The sequence below is a fragment of the Scyliorhinus torazame genome, chromosome 13 (genome assembly GCF_047496885.1).
Source record: "Scyliorhinus torazame isolate Kashiwa2021f chromosome 13, sScyTor2.1, whole genome shotgun sequence".
Taxonomy (NCBI): Eukaryota; Metazoa; Chordata; class Chondrichthyes; order Carcharhiniformes; family Scyliorhinidae; genus Scyliorhinus; species Scyliorhinus torazame.
Genome location: NC_092719.1, coordinates 137,293,469 through 137,308,672, shown reverse-complemented (window position 1 = coordinate 137,308,672; position 15,204 = coordinate 137,293,469). Strand labels below are relative to the sequence as shown.

The 15,204-nt window shown below is 47.7% G+C and overlaps 1 protein-coding gene across 13 annotated transcripts in view; it reads right to left on the bottom strand.

The window, feature by feature from the left end:
* Positions 1-15,204, bottom strand: part of chl1b (cell adhesion molecule L1-like b) — a 1,336,546-nt gene that overhangs the window by 715,572 nt on the left and 605,770 nt on the right. For all 13 annotated transcript variants that reach the window (XM_072472185.1, XM_072472186.1, XM_072472184.1 and 10 more), the window contains one exon: positions 8,179-8,372. In XM_072472185.1, coding sequence (XP_072328286.1) covers positions 8,179-8,372 — 194 coding nt within the window. The remainder of the gene's footprint in view (positions 1-8,178; positions 8,373-15,204) is intronic.

Below are 15,204 nucleotides of genomic sequence, written 5' to 3'. Positions count from 1 at the left end.
GAAATACCATGTTATTCAATGGCACTTTGCCATTTCTTTTGGCCTCTGGGACATTCTCTCTGCCAAGGCTGCACTTCGAGGGATTTCCTGTTGGTGATCCTCATAGACAGTGCCCTGTCCCTGACCACACAGGAATCTCCACAGGCCTCTTCCGCTCCCCACCCCGGTGCAGTTATGCCTGGTCCATGTTTGTGTGGACCAGTAATAAACGGCCCCTGGTGAGGTCTCCCAGGCGGGGCCAGTGAGTCCCGGGTGCCGGGTGAATCCGGAATCTGGGTAATTAAATGAGCAACAAAGCGAGATGTAATGATCGTCGGGAATTCCGGGAAAGGCCTTTCACGGATTATACTCGCCGCATCCCGTCCCGATTCCGGGAAAATGTAGCCGCTATATCGCGCCCTTTATTTCAGATAGTTGTTTCTTGCACACCTTGCTTCAATCGAGGATTTCAGTTGAAGTTTCCATTGTAGATTCATGCCGATTCTATGTACAGCTTTCCTGGAGAAAGCATGTGGGAGAGTGGGAGAGTGAGAGAGAGAGAGAGAGAGAATGTGAGAGAGAGAGAGAGAGAGAGAGAGAGAGTGGGGGAAAGAGAGAGAGAGAGAGGGGGGGGGGCGGGCAGGATCCAATTATCACCTATTACCGGGCAGAGTACGGCCTTTTAGCAAATTCATTGGCCGCCAGCCAACCAGTCGAACTGAGTCCCACCCCATATCTCAGTTCAGTTACGCAAAAACTCGCCCCATATATATTGCAACTTCTTAAATTCCTCATTAACTCTGATTCTTGATTTAAAGTTAGATGTCCATTCAGCTTCCATGGATCAAAATGATAACGGCAAAAAAAAATAAAGGGGAAATAAGGGAATCAACGGGAAGGACTATTACACCATTAAGATCGCGATTACCTGAAGTTTCCACCAGCAGCTAATGGCGAGACGCCTCCACCGCCGGCATCCCCGCCATGGGATGGCTGGGAAGTCCTGCCTTATCAGTTTAATAATCATCCAGACTGTCGAGAACAGCAGATCACACAAATTTGGTGCCAACACCGGATTGGTAAATCTGAATTATAGTGTAAATTCCCAAATTATTGATTGGCTAGGGAAAGGAGAGGTCTACATTGATATTTTAACATACCCAGGCACAGGCACAGCCACACAAAACACCATTGCTTTTGGTTACGTTATAACTTTAGGAGACAACCAGTTGACTTCCTAGTTTGTAAAGAAAATCACTGTTATTATTAAAAAATATAGCTTGGAAGATTCCCAGGTGGTACGTGGACATTCATTTGATGTAGCTTCTAGTGAACAGCAAGTTGTTGAAAAGATTGTACAGTACTAAAGTAGATAATTTAAATAAAGGATACATTTGTCCAGAATTTACTGGAAAGTTTAAGCATCATTTTATGCAAAAGAGTGTTACAGGGGCATGATTTACTTAGAATATTCAGATGTAGCTGGTTTTATGTTGAAATATCATAACACACTCATTTCTTTGACAGTTGACACTTTTTCTGAGGTAGGTTTGCCGAAAACTTATTTACAAATTTCAGTTCCCCAAATCTGTTCATGCAAGTTTCCTAGATTTAACCAAACTACCTCCTGCATCCAAAATCTTTTGAACAATTCATTTGCCCGGAGCATATTCAGCTGAACTGAGCAGCATGAATGGTCTTCCCAATGGGTGTACTGCTGTTGCAAATAATAGTAGGAGACATAGAGAAAGGGAGCCAGTTCTGAGACTGATGTATAAGGCAGATGGCAGCAGCCATTTTCCAGTGGTGCTGAATTTACACTTATCTTATGTCAGTTTATTCAACATTCCAGTATAAGTAAGTAAGCTCATCAGAAAGCTTGAGCACAAGTTGCATAGACAAAATCGTCAAGCATATCAGAACAGCTTTGACTGATTACTGTGAAAATGCGATCCAGGATTGAATTTACAAAAATGTTTAGAAGAGGCAATATGCAAGACATACATACTTGTTCAAAAATTTATCGAAGTTGTCAATTTCATTTTGGTCAGGAATTTGACATACGCAGAAACAATGAAAGTTTGCACGTCAGCTATGGGGAAAATCTTGTTTGCGTATCATGGATTCCCATCAGATAATTCAACTCGCCAGAGTTCAGAAACATTTGGCCAAGATTTTTTTTAAAAACAGGGCCTCCAATGTGTCCTGTTTTTTAAAAAATTTGATCATGGGATGTGGGCATCACTGTTGCTGCCACCCCTGAGGGCATTTAAGAGTCATCCACATTGCTGTGGATCTGGAGTCACATGTCGGTCAGACCAGAAAGGGATGACAGATTTCCAGTGAAGGACACGAGTGAACCAAATTTGCTTTTATGATAATGGTTTCACAGTCACCTTCAGCTTTTTAATTCAACATTTTTAATTCAAATTTTACCCACTCCCCTGGTGGGACTTGAACCCAGGACCCTGTCATAATATACACCAGTATATCATGGTGCAGACACACACTGATGGACACACAGTGGGACCAATCAACATACACTACACCGCAGCCAATCACCAGTGAGAGCACACGCACTATAAAGACAGGGGACATCAGAGTTCCCGCTCATTCGAGTAGCAGCTAGCTAGGAGCACAGAGCTCACAGCCTGCAACACAGACATTCACCATGTGCTGAGTGCATCAACTGGTTAGGACAAGGCAAAGGTCTTTTGTTGAAGCTGGTATCGTATTTACCCACAGTTCAAGTATGTTTAAACAGTTAACCTTTTAATAAAATAGTGTTGCACTACTTCAAGTGTTGGTGACCTGTATGTGAACCAGAACACCCAACACATCATGATACCAGGAGTGGTTGCATACTAACATTTCTTCGGCCTACCTGCAAGTGATCTGCCTTCCGCCAGCATTCCGTCATTCTGCAACATGGACATCAGCCCGCCGCCGCCGGTCCGCATCGCCGGCAACCTCGGGGCCAACTGGAGGATTTTCAAACAGCGCTTCCAGCTCTACCTCGAAGCCACGGACAGGGAGGGCGCCTCGGACACCAGAAAGATTGCTCTTCCCCTCTCCACGGCCGGGGACCATGCCATCCATATTTTCAACTCTCTCACCTTTGCAGATGACGAAGACAAGACGAAGTTCAAGACGGTTCTCCTCAAATTTGACACTCACTGCAGCGTAGAGGTGAATGAAAGTTTTGAACGCTACATGTTCCAGCAGCGTTTGCAGGGTAAGGACGAACCTTTCCAATCCTTTTTAATGCACCTCCGCATCCTTGCGCAATCTTGCAGCTACGGGCCCACCTCCGACTCCATGGTCTGCGACCAGATCGTTTTCGGTGTTCAGTCGGACCCCGTACGTCAGCAGCTTCTCAAAGTAAAGCAACTCACCCTAGAGACCGCCATCGAGACCTGTGTCCTACATGAAAATGCCACCAGTCGGTATTCCCATATACAAGCGGCTGAAACGGCGCAACAAGGTCCCCACGAGGCGGAACGGGTCCAAGTGATTGAACACCTCCAGGGCCTCAGCCTGGATGAGGGCGGCCATTTTTGCATGCTTTTCGCGGACTCCCGCACTTGTACGCACCAAACGAGGGGACAGCGACATGGAGGAATGTAATGCGCAGGCACGCACCACGCAGGACCGCACCGCGCATGCGCGGTGGCGCAGCGAACGTGCTGACATCACGACATGCGGCAACTGTGGCTCCGCCCATTTAAAGCAGCAATGCCCCGCAAAATCTCGACAATGCCTACGATGTGGAAGACTTGGCCACAATGCTGCCTGCTGTCGAGCAGCTCAGCCTTCCAATTTATATCGCTTCAGCCAGCCTCGCAGGAATGTTCGGGCAATTCAACCCACGGTCACCGAGTCCGATTCCGACCTCCCACACAGCAGCGACACCGAGGACCCGAAGGCGCCTTTTCGAGGCGCTGTCGTAACGAAAAACAGGCTGTCCCCGAAGCAAAGATACCAGCCACTGTCGGTATACAGCATCGATCCAGACAATGAGTGGTGTGCCACCCTGATGGTCAACCGGTCCCAAATACGATTCCGCCTGGACACTGGTGCCTCCGCCAATCTCATGGCGTGGTCTGCTTTCCAAAGCCTTCGTGTCAAACCAACAATTCTCCCATCGGCATGCCAGCTATTGGACTACAATGGCAACATCATTACTGCTACCGGCTCATGCCAACTCGAAGTGACACACAAGTCATGAAAAGCCATCCTTCCTTTCAAGATCGTGGGCTCCTCGAAGGATTCTCTGTTTGGCGCACAGGCGTGCAAATTGCTAAACGTCGTTCAAAGAGTTCACTCTCTCTCTCCTGATGACACGTCTGCCTTCCAGGATGCTGACTTCAGGGCGCAACTCAACGCCATCATCGACCAGCACTGCGACGTCTTCGAAGGCATGGGCACGCTCCCATATACTTACAAGATCATACTCAAAAAGAACGCCACGGCTGTGGTGCATGCACCTCAGAGACCCAGCACCCCACAAGGCCCGCCTCAAGCAGCAGCTGCAGGACGTCCAAGATCAAGGAGGTGATCTCCAGAGTTACGGAACCAACCGACTGGGTCAGCTCCATGGTGTGCGTAAAGAAGCCTTCCGGCGAGCTCAGAATCTGCATTGATCCAAAGGATCTGAATCGCAACATAATGAGGGAGCATTACCCAATCCCCAAGCACGAAGTGATCACGTGCGAGATGGCTCGGGCCAAGCTCTTCAGCAAACGTGACGCCTCGAAAGGATTCTGGCAAATTCAACTAGACAGATCCAGCAGGAAACTGTGTACCTTTAACACCCCTTTTGGCAGATATTGTTACAACAGAATGCCGTTTGGGATCATATCGGCGTCAGAACTATTCCACAGGATCATGGAACGAATGATGGAAGGCATTGAAGGTGTTCGCGTCTATGTTGACGACATAATCATTTGGTCCACCACCCCGCAGGAGCATATCAGTCGCGTCCAGCGCCAAATGCGCCTTCGGCCAGACGGAACTCAAGTTCCTAGGGGACCACATCTCCCAGTTGGGTGTGCGGCCGGATGTGGACAAGGTGGCTGCCATCACAGCCATGAAAGAGCCGGAGGACGGGAGGGCGGTCCTCCGATTTCTGGGCATGGTCAACTTCCTGGGGAAGTTCATCCCTAACCTCGCCTCTCATACCACAGCTCTCAGGAGCCTAGTCAGGAAGACGACAGACTTCCAATGGCTTCCTGCCCACAAGAGCGAATGGACAGAACTTAAAACCAAACTTACCACGGCCCCGGTATTGGCCTGTTTTGATCCAGCGAAAGAGACAAAAATTTCGACCGATGCCAGCTAATCTGGCATTGGGGCAGTGCTCCTGCAACGCGATGAGGCCTCATCATGGGCCCCCGTTGCATATGCGTCACGCGCCATGACCCCCACGGAACAACGCTACGCGCAGATAGAAAAGGAGTGCCTGGGCCTGTTGACCGGTGTCGTCAAATTTCATGATTATGTGTACGGCCTTCCCCAATTCACCGTCGAGACCGACCATCGCCCGCTGGTCAATATAATACAAAAAGACTTGAACGACATGACGCCTCGCCTCCAGCGCATTCTGCACAAACTCCGGCGATATGACTTTCAGCTCGTATACACCCCGGGCAAAGACCAGACCATAGCCGACGCTCTGTCCAGGGCAGTCAACACCCCGTGTGACCCAGCGGGTTTCGTCTGCCAGATTGACGCCCATGTGGCCTTCGTGGCCTCCAATCTACCGGCCACGGATGAACGCCTCGTCCAAATTCGACGCGAGATTGCGGCTGACCCCCTGCTACAGCATGTCATGCGCCACCTAACAGACGGGTGGCTCAAGGGCCAATGCCCGCAGGTCTACAACATCAGAGACGATCTGGCGGTAGTCGATGATGTCCTCCTGAAGCTGGACCGCATTGTTATCCTGGACAGCATGCGCCAGCTCATCTTGGAACAGCTACACGAGGGCCAGCTTGGCGTGGAGAAGTGCCGCCGACGGGCCCGAGAGGCAGTGTACTGGCCCGGCATCAATGACGACATTGCCAACACAGTGCTCAACTGCCCCACCTGTCAGCGGTTCCAGCCGGCCCAACCACGTGAGACCCTACAGCCCCATGAGTTGGTCACGTCCCCTTGGTCCAAGGTCGGCATCGACCTGTTCCGCATGCTGGGCAGGGACTATGTTCTGATTGTAGACTATTTTTCAAACTACCCGGAGGTGGTACGTTTGCACGACATCACATCGTCTGCAGTCATCCGTGCCTATAAGGACACCTTTGCTTGTCACAGCATCCCACTCACTGTGATCATAGAATCATAGAAGTTTACAGCATGGAAACAGATGTTGGACAATGGCCCCTGCTTCGCAAGCTAGGAATAGCCCAACTTTGCCAGGAGGTACAACTTTGTGCATGTGACATCCAGTCCCCTGTACCCCCAATCCGATGGCAAAGCGGAGAAGGGCGTCCACATAGCCAAACGGCTCCTCTGCAAGGCTGCCGATGCGGGATCCGACTTCTACCTCGCCCTGCTGGCCTATCGCTCGGCCCCACTGTCCACTGGCATGTCGCCAGCCCAGCTGCTCATGGGTCGCACCCTGAGGACGACGGTGCCGTCCATTCATGTCCCAGACCTCGACCACGTTCCGGTCCTTCAACGAATGCAACTGTCTCGTGCACAGCACAAGGCGGCTCATGACGCCCGTGCAGCTGATCTCCCTGCTCTGGCTCCAGATGACAACGTCCGCATCCATCTTCCGGATGGTGGCTGGTCTGCAACTGCTGTGGTTCTTCGGCAGGTGGCTCCCCGCTCGTTCCTGGTTCGTCTACCGGATGGTTCCATTCTGCGCCATAATCGGCATGCCCTTCGTCTCTTTCCGCGCTCGCTACGTGATCCTCCGCCAGTGCCACGCCCTCCTGTTGTCCCTAACCTGGACTATGCAGAGATTCCGGTTACTCTGCATCCTCCTCACTCTGACGCAGTCCAGCCCGCTCCTCAGCTGGTGGCTCCTGACCCACCCTTGAGGTGGTCAACCAGAATTCGTCGCCCACCTCAGAGACGTAATTTGTGAACTTTGCACTAATGGACTCTCCGGTCTGTTCTGTTCTTCCATTTAGTCGTTCAAGTGGTTTGTATATAGTGTTCACCTCGTTATTTGTGTGACACACTGTTTTTTTCTGCACCAGGCACCTTCCCATGTAAATAGCTTAGTTTTATGTACATAGTACTGTAAATATTTCGCACACACGTAGTCAGGGACATTCACCACACACTATTTATTGTCACGCAGGCACATTTTTAAATATAAAATGGGGGTGTCATAATATACACCAGTATATCATGGTGCAGACACACACTGATGGACACACAGTGGGACCAATCAACATACACAACACCGCAGCCAATCACCAGTGAGAGCACACGCACTATAAAGACAGGGGACATCAGAGTTCCTGCTCATTCGAGTAGCAGCTAGCTAGGAGGACAGAGCTCACAGCCTGCAAAACAGACATTCACCATGTGCTGAGTGCATCAACTGGTTAGGACAAGGCAAAGGTCTTTAGTTAAAGCTGATGTTGTATTTACCCACAGTTCAAGTATGTTTAAATAGTTAACCTTTTAATAAAGTAGTGTTGCACTACTTCAAGTGTTGGTGACCTGTATGTGATCCAGAACACCCAACACATCAGACCCCAGAGCATAATTTTGGGTCTCTGAATTACTAATCCAGCAACAATACCACAATGCCACTGCCTCCCCTTTATGGTTTCAAACCACTGAAGCCATGTATGTTACCAGAATAGCTTTTTTCTGCTTCTTTAGCTGGGTATATCCTGAGGATGGGTGCATTTCCATAGATTAAAAATGTGCGAGATAAATCCATTAATTGGCTTGGATGGCTGGTCTATTATAAACAGTTCCCTCGAATACTGCAGACCTGTCTGATTCAGATGATCAGATTGACAAATTTACTGCAGAGGCTTGTCTTGTTTCCAAATTCCTTTCACCGGTTGTGTAATTTTGGAGCCACTTCGAATACAAGGTGACATCACTTATAGATTGCCAAACAGCTTTTGTGGGTGAATATAGATCAGCGACACAATTTCCAAGCAATTCTTCCAACTCTCAGATTTCCATAAAATAATTAAAAACAAACTACTGAAATCGTGAAGAACTTACTTGCAGTAATAAAAACAATTTCCTCAGATATTGCCACCCCCAGATCATTGCTGGCGTAACAACGATATCTTCCCTGAAAAGCCTTCAAATTTCCATTGCTGTTTTTGATCGTGAATGTTCCTGAGTTAATGGTTGTGGTCACTCTGGTATCCTGTGATGGGTCATATTCTTTGCCATCCTTAGTCCATGTGAAACTGAAAAAAATAAGCATTTACTGATGTATACACTTCCTGATTTATACATTCATCCATTTTAAATTCAGAAAGAATTTCCCACACAGCAAAGATGCTGCCTTTTCCTGTTACGGAACACATGAATAACAGAGAATGGTTTTGATCCACTGACCGCTGGTTTATGGCCCCAGCACACGTCTGCTGTGCCATTCTGCTACTCACACAACAAAGATGATTTAACATTTGGTACCATTACATGAGATGAGGAGAATTTTGTTTCTCAGAGGGTTTTGAGTCTCAAGAAGCATAGTCATTGAATATTTTTAAGGCAGAGCTAAATAGATTCATGAATAACAAGGAGGTGAACAGTTATCGGGGCTAGGCACGAATGTGGGGTTGAAGTTGCAAGCAGATCAGCCATGATCTCATCGAATGGCAGAGCAACTCAAGGGGCTGAGTGGCCTATTCCTGCTCCTAACTTGTATATTATTGCAGCTCCAAGGAAATTCATATTTCTCTGATTGTTTTCCACTCGAGCCTTGTAATAATCTTTATTAGTGTCACAATTAGGCTTACATTAACATTGCAGTGAAGTTACTGTAAAAATCCCCTAGTCGCCACACTACAGCGTCCGTTCAGGTACACTAAGGGAGAATTCAGAATGTCCAATTCACCTAACAAGCAAGATTTTTGGGAGGAAAGCGGAGCACCCGGAGGAAACCCACGCAGACACGGGGAGAACGTGTGGACTCCACATGGACAGTGATCCAAACCGGGAAACGAACCCGGCTCCCTGGTGCTCGGAAGCAACAGTGCTAACCAATGTGCTACCATGCTGCCCATAACAATCGATAGAGTAAATTAAGGCACTCAAACAACAGAAGTACATTTATTTCCATTGATACTAAATATGTAAACTTACATTTGGAAACAAATTCAATGAAAATTGCATAAAGGATATATTGGCCAAATCATAAAGTAAAAGCAAATGGACATTTTCTGTCCCACAGTGCATAAACAGGATGCTTACTTACATCAAGATAGTTTAACATATTAAATTAAAATATTATCTTATGTGAAAAAGGAAAAAGGTTTATTATTGTAATATTAACTGAAAAGGGTTAATAAAATCTTAAAACACAATTTTCATTAAAAAATGAGATGAAAATTCCAAACACCTCTTGCTTAATCTGCCATCCCTACTTCCACTCATTGCTGATTAAAACACAACCAAAAAGTACAAACCATCATTGTGATGGCCTTTGACCAAGAAGCAGGAACAGTAAGGAAAATTTGCAACTACTTTAAAATGTTAGGGGAATCTGTTAATTACTTTTAAGAAAGTTTGAAAATATCTTTTAAGTGTTTGTATCAATTGTAAAGGGGTTCTGGATACATTCTCATTTTTCTATATATAGAGGCCCATGTGACCTAACAAGCCTTGACCTGGAAGCAGGAGCAATGGTAAGGAAGTAAAAATGTAGAGGCCACATGCCAGGCAGATAAAGGAGAGAAAAACTGGAGAAAGGATACGGTCAGCAAGCCGAGCTAGAGAGCTAGGTTGCTGAGTGGTCAGAGAGCTGGTTTAGGGGGGCTGCCATTGTTTCTTCAATTTTGAATGATTGAATGTCCAGAATGGGCTATGCTCCGCGAAGGCAAAACGTCGTTCAGGTAGACCTATGTTACTATGACTGATGAGGGTTGTGAGTTCAAGTGTGCCTTTCACGGGCACAATCCTGTTTACAAGGAAGCAGCTGCCCATGGAACATAGAACATAGAACATAGAAAAATACAGCACAGAACAGGCCCTTCGGCCCACGATGTTGTGCCGAACCTTTGTCCTAGATTAATCATAGATTATCATTGAATTTACAGTGCAGAAGGAGGCCATTCGGCCCTTTGAGTCTGCACCGGCTCTTGGAAAGAGCACCATACCCAAACTCAACACCTCCACCCAACACCAAGGGCAATTTGGACATTAAGGGCAATTTATCATTGGCCAATTCACCTAACCCGCACATCTTTGGACTGTGGGAGGAAACCGGAGCACCCGGAGGAAACCCACGCAGACACGGGGAGGACGTGCAGACTCCGCACAGACAATGACCCAAGCCGGAATCGAACTTGGGACCATGGAGCTGTGAAGCAATTGCGCTATCCACAATGCTACCGTGCTGCCCTTAAGAACAAATAAATCTACACTATATCATTTTACCGTCATCCATGTGCCTATCCAATAGCTGCTTGAAGGTCCCTAATGTTTCCGACTCAACTACTTCCACAGGCAGTGCATTCCATGCCCCCACTACTCTCTGGGTAAAGAACCTACCTCTGATATCCCTCCTATATCTTCCACCTTTCACCTTAAATTTATGTCCCCTTGTAATGGTGTGTTCCACCCGGAGAAAAAGTCTCTGACTGTCTACTCTATCTATTCCCCTGATCATCTTATAAACCTCTATCAAGTCGCCCCTCATCCTTCTCCGCTCTAATGAGAAAAGGCCTAGCACCCTCAACCTTTCCTCGTAAGACCTACTCTCCATTCCAGGCAACATCCTGGTAAATCTTCTTTGCACCTTTTCCAGAGCTTCCACATCCTTCCTAAAATGAGGCGACCAGAACTGTACACAGTACTCCAAATGTGGCCTTACCAAAGTTTTGTACAGCTGCATCATCACCTCACGGCTCTTAAATTCAATCCCTCTGTTAATGAACGCGAGCACACCATAGGCCTTCTTCACAGCTCTATCCACTTGAGTGGCAACTTTCAAAGATGTATGAACATAGACCCCAAGATCTCTCTGCTCCTCCACATTGCCAAGAACTCTACCGTTAACCCTATATTCTGCATTCATATTTGTCCTTCCAAAATGGACAACCTCACACTTTTCAGGGTTAAACTCCATCTGCCACTTCTCAGCCCAGCTCTGCATCCTATCTATGTCTCTTTGCAGCCGACAACAGCCCTCCTCACTATCCACAACTCCACCAATCTTCGTATCGTCTGCAAATTTACTGACCCACCCTTCAACTCCCTCATCCAAGTCATTAATGAAAATCACAAACAGCAGAGGACCCAGAACTGATCCCTGCGGTACGCCACTGGTAACTGGGATCCAGGCTGAATATTTGCCATCCACCACCACTCTCTGACTTCTATCGGTTAGCCAGTTCGTTATCCAACTGGCCAAATTTCCCACTATCCCATGCCTCCTTACTTTCTGCATAAGCCTACCATGGGGAACTTTATCAAATGCCTTACTAAAATCCATGTACACTACATCCACTGCTTTACCTTCATCCACATGCTTGGTCACCTCCTCAAAGAATTCAATAAGATTTGTAAGGCAAGACCTACCCCTCACAAATCCGTGCTGACTATCCCTAATCAAGCAGTGTCTTTCCAGATGCTCAGAAATCCTATCCTTCAGTACCCTTTCCATTACTTTGCCTACCACCGAAGTAAGACTAACTGGCCTGTAATTCCCAGGGTTATCCCTAGTTCCTTTTTTGAACAGGGGCACGACATTCGCCACTCTCCAATCCCCTGGTACCACCCCTGTTGACAGTGAGGACGAAAAGATCATTGCCAACGGCTCTGCAATTTCATCTCTTGCTTCCCATAGAATCCTTGGATATATCCCGTCAGGCCCGGGGGACTTGTCTATCCTCAAGTTTTTCAAAATGCCCAACACATCTTCCTTCCTGACAAGTATTTCCTCGAGCTTACCAATCTGTTTCACACTGTCCTCTCCAACAATATCGCCCCTCTCATTTGTAAATACAGAAGAAAAATACTCATTCAAGGCCTCTCCTATCTCTTCAGACTCAATACACAATCTCCCGCTACTGTCCTTGATCGGACCTACCCTCGCTCTAGTCATTCTCATATTTCTCACATATGTGTAAAAGGCCTTGGGGTTTTCCTTGATCCTACCCGCCAAAGATTGTTCATGCCCTCTCTTAGCTCTCCTAATCCCTTTCTTCAGTTCCCTCCTGGCTATCTTGTATTCCTCCAATGCCCTGTCTGAACCTTGTTTCCTCAGCCTTACATAAGTCACCTTTTTCCTCTTAACAAGACATTCAACCTCTCTTGTCAACCATGGTTCCCTCACTCGACCATCTCTTCCCTGCCTGACAGGGACATACATATCAAGGACACGTAGCACCTGTTCCTTGAACAAGTTCCACATTTCACTTGTGTCCTTCCCTGCCAGCCTATGTTCCCAACTTATGCACTTCAATTCTTGTCTGACAACTTCGTATTTACCCTTCCCCCAATTGTAAACCTTGCCCTGTTGCACGTACCTATCCCTCTCCATTACTAAAGTGAAAGTCACAGAATTGTGGGCACCATCTCCAAAATGCTCCCCCACTAACAAATCTATCACTTGCCCTGGTTCATTACCCAGTACTAAATCTAATATTGCCCCTCCTCTGGTCGGACAATCTACATACTGTGTTAGAAAAGCTTCCTGGACACACTGCACAAACACCACCCCATCCAAACTATTTGATCTAAAGAGTTTCCACTCAATATTTGGGAAGTTAAAGTCGCCCATGACTACTACCCTATGACTTCTGCACCTTTCCAAAATCTGTTTCCCAATCTGTTCCTCCACATCTCTGTTACTATTGGGGGGCCTATAGAAAACTCCTAACAAGGTGACTGCTCCTTTCCTATTTCTGACTTCAACCCATACTACCTCAATAGGGTGATACTCCTCGAACTGCCTTTCTGCAGCTGTTATACTATCTCTAATTAATAATGCCACCCCCCCACCTCTTTTACCACCCTCCCTAATCTTATTGAAACATCTATAACCAGGGACCTCCAACAACCATTTCTGCCCCTCTTCTATCCAAGTTTCCGTGATGGCCACCACATCGTAGTCCCAAGTACCGATCCATGCCTTAAGTTCACCCTGATGCTTCTTGCGTTGAAGTATACACACTTCAACCCATCTCCGTGCCTGCAAATACTCTCCTTTGTCAGTGTTCCCTTCCCCACTGCCTCATTACATGCTTTGGCATCCTGAATGGAGAATTGGCTAAGACACTGGAATTTTGTCCGAGTAAGATCCAAGCTGGGAATAACTTTGTGGCTGAAATCGGTGATGTGTAGGTAAAGTGGACTGCGTTGGAAAGGCCTTGACGTCTATCTTTGCCGTATCAGCTATTCGATGTGGAATTTAAAGTTCATACCAACCATGATTTGTCCATTATTTTACACTTAATTTTCATTTTTCTAATTTGCAGTTAGTTCAGCAATTTGGTTCTTTTGGTTTAGAGATCCCCATGAGGATGATAACACCATCAGTGCGGGAAATCAGGACATTTTGGGCAAGAACTGAAGAAAAAAAGAGTCCCGTTCTGGGCTGAATTAGCAGTGTCATTCCCGGTGCTTGTAGTGGTAGGAAAGACCCCGTTATCGAACGGCACTTTAATATTTTTTTGGGCCATAGCGGGAATGTCTCGCCCAGGCTGCACTCAATCGCAATTCCTGCACTGAGGAGCTATGAATGATGCCCCGATCTCTCAATACCCCCGACACAACCTATTGTTGGGGGTTCCTCAGGCCCCTCTCGCACCCCACCTCATACGGGCAGGGCACCTCTGGGCACAATCCAGGGCACAGGCAAAATACCACCTGGGGACTTTGGCACTGCTACCTTGACAGTGGCACCTAGGTGGCACTGCCAGTGTGCCAGACTGACAGTGCCAATTTGCCTGTGTGGTATCAGCAGTGCCAGGGTGTCACCGTGCCCTGATTCCAACCACACGGAGGGCTCTGATCGCCTGGGCGACCTCCTGGTCCCCGTTTGTGGGGAGTAGTGCTAAACGGCATCTGGCCGGGGTCTCCTCGGCGAGGCCGGTAGATCCTGGTGTCGGCTAAGTTCAGTGAGCAGTTAAGCTCAATTAATTATGCAATCCTGGATCCCATCTACTAACGAGATCTCTCGGGGCATAACGACTGCTGGGAATCCCGGAAGAGGCTTCTCGTGGATCTATTGAAAAAATTTAATGAAATGAAAATCGCTTATTGTCACAAGTAGGCTTCAAATGAAGTTACTGTGAAAAGCCCCTACTCGCCACATTCCGGCGCCTGTTCGGGGAGGCTGGTACGGGAATTGAACCCGCGCTGCTGGCCTGCATTGTTCTGCTTTAAAAGCCAGCTATTTAGCCCTGAGTTAAACCAGCCCCAGGATAGGCTTCATCCTGTCCCGATTCCGGCAAGATGCGGCCAGTAAATCGCGCCCTTTATCTTTCCTCTGACGGGTTGATTCACCTAGTAAACAGCTATTTCACCTTGGTGCTTATAGACATAAATTATTGTCTTTTAGAGAGTTTTCTGCCTTCTCTGAAGTTAATAACTCAAGTTAAGATGCAGTTGCTCCAATGTCGGTAGCACCACAGACGTCCTGTGTACATTAGCAGGCATTTAATGGTGGCAATAGAAAAACTGAACCTGTTATGTCTTCAGTGGGAATTTTCATTCGGGTTTCATTATAACTGTAAGGTAAGAACCGTGGCCGGGATTCTCCGAGCCCGTGCTGGCTTGGAGAATTGGAGATGACACCGAGACGGCCCGTGACGCACGGACCCGATTCTCCGACGACCGGAGAATCGCCACCAGCCAGTCGGGGGCTGTTGAAAGAGACCCCCGCGGCGATTCTCCGCATTTGACCGCCGAGTTCCTGTCGGCGTGGTTCTAACATGGTTCCACCTGGCGGGAGCTCGGACCTGCAGCCACGGTGGCCCTCCTGGTGGAGGGATCAGATTCATGGGGGGGGGGGGCCTCCAGCCTCCAGGGGGGGGGGCCTCCACGACAGCCAGGCCCGCGATCGGGGGC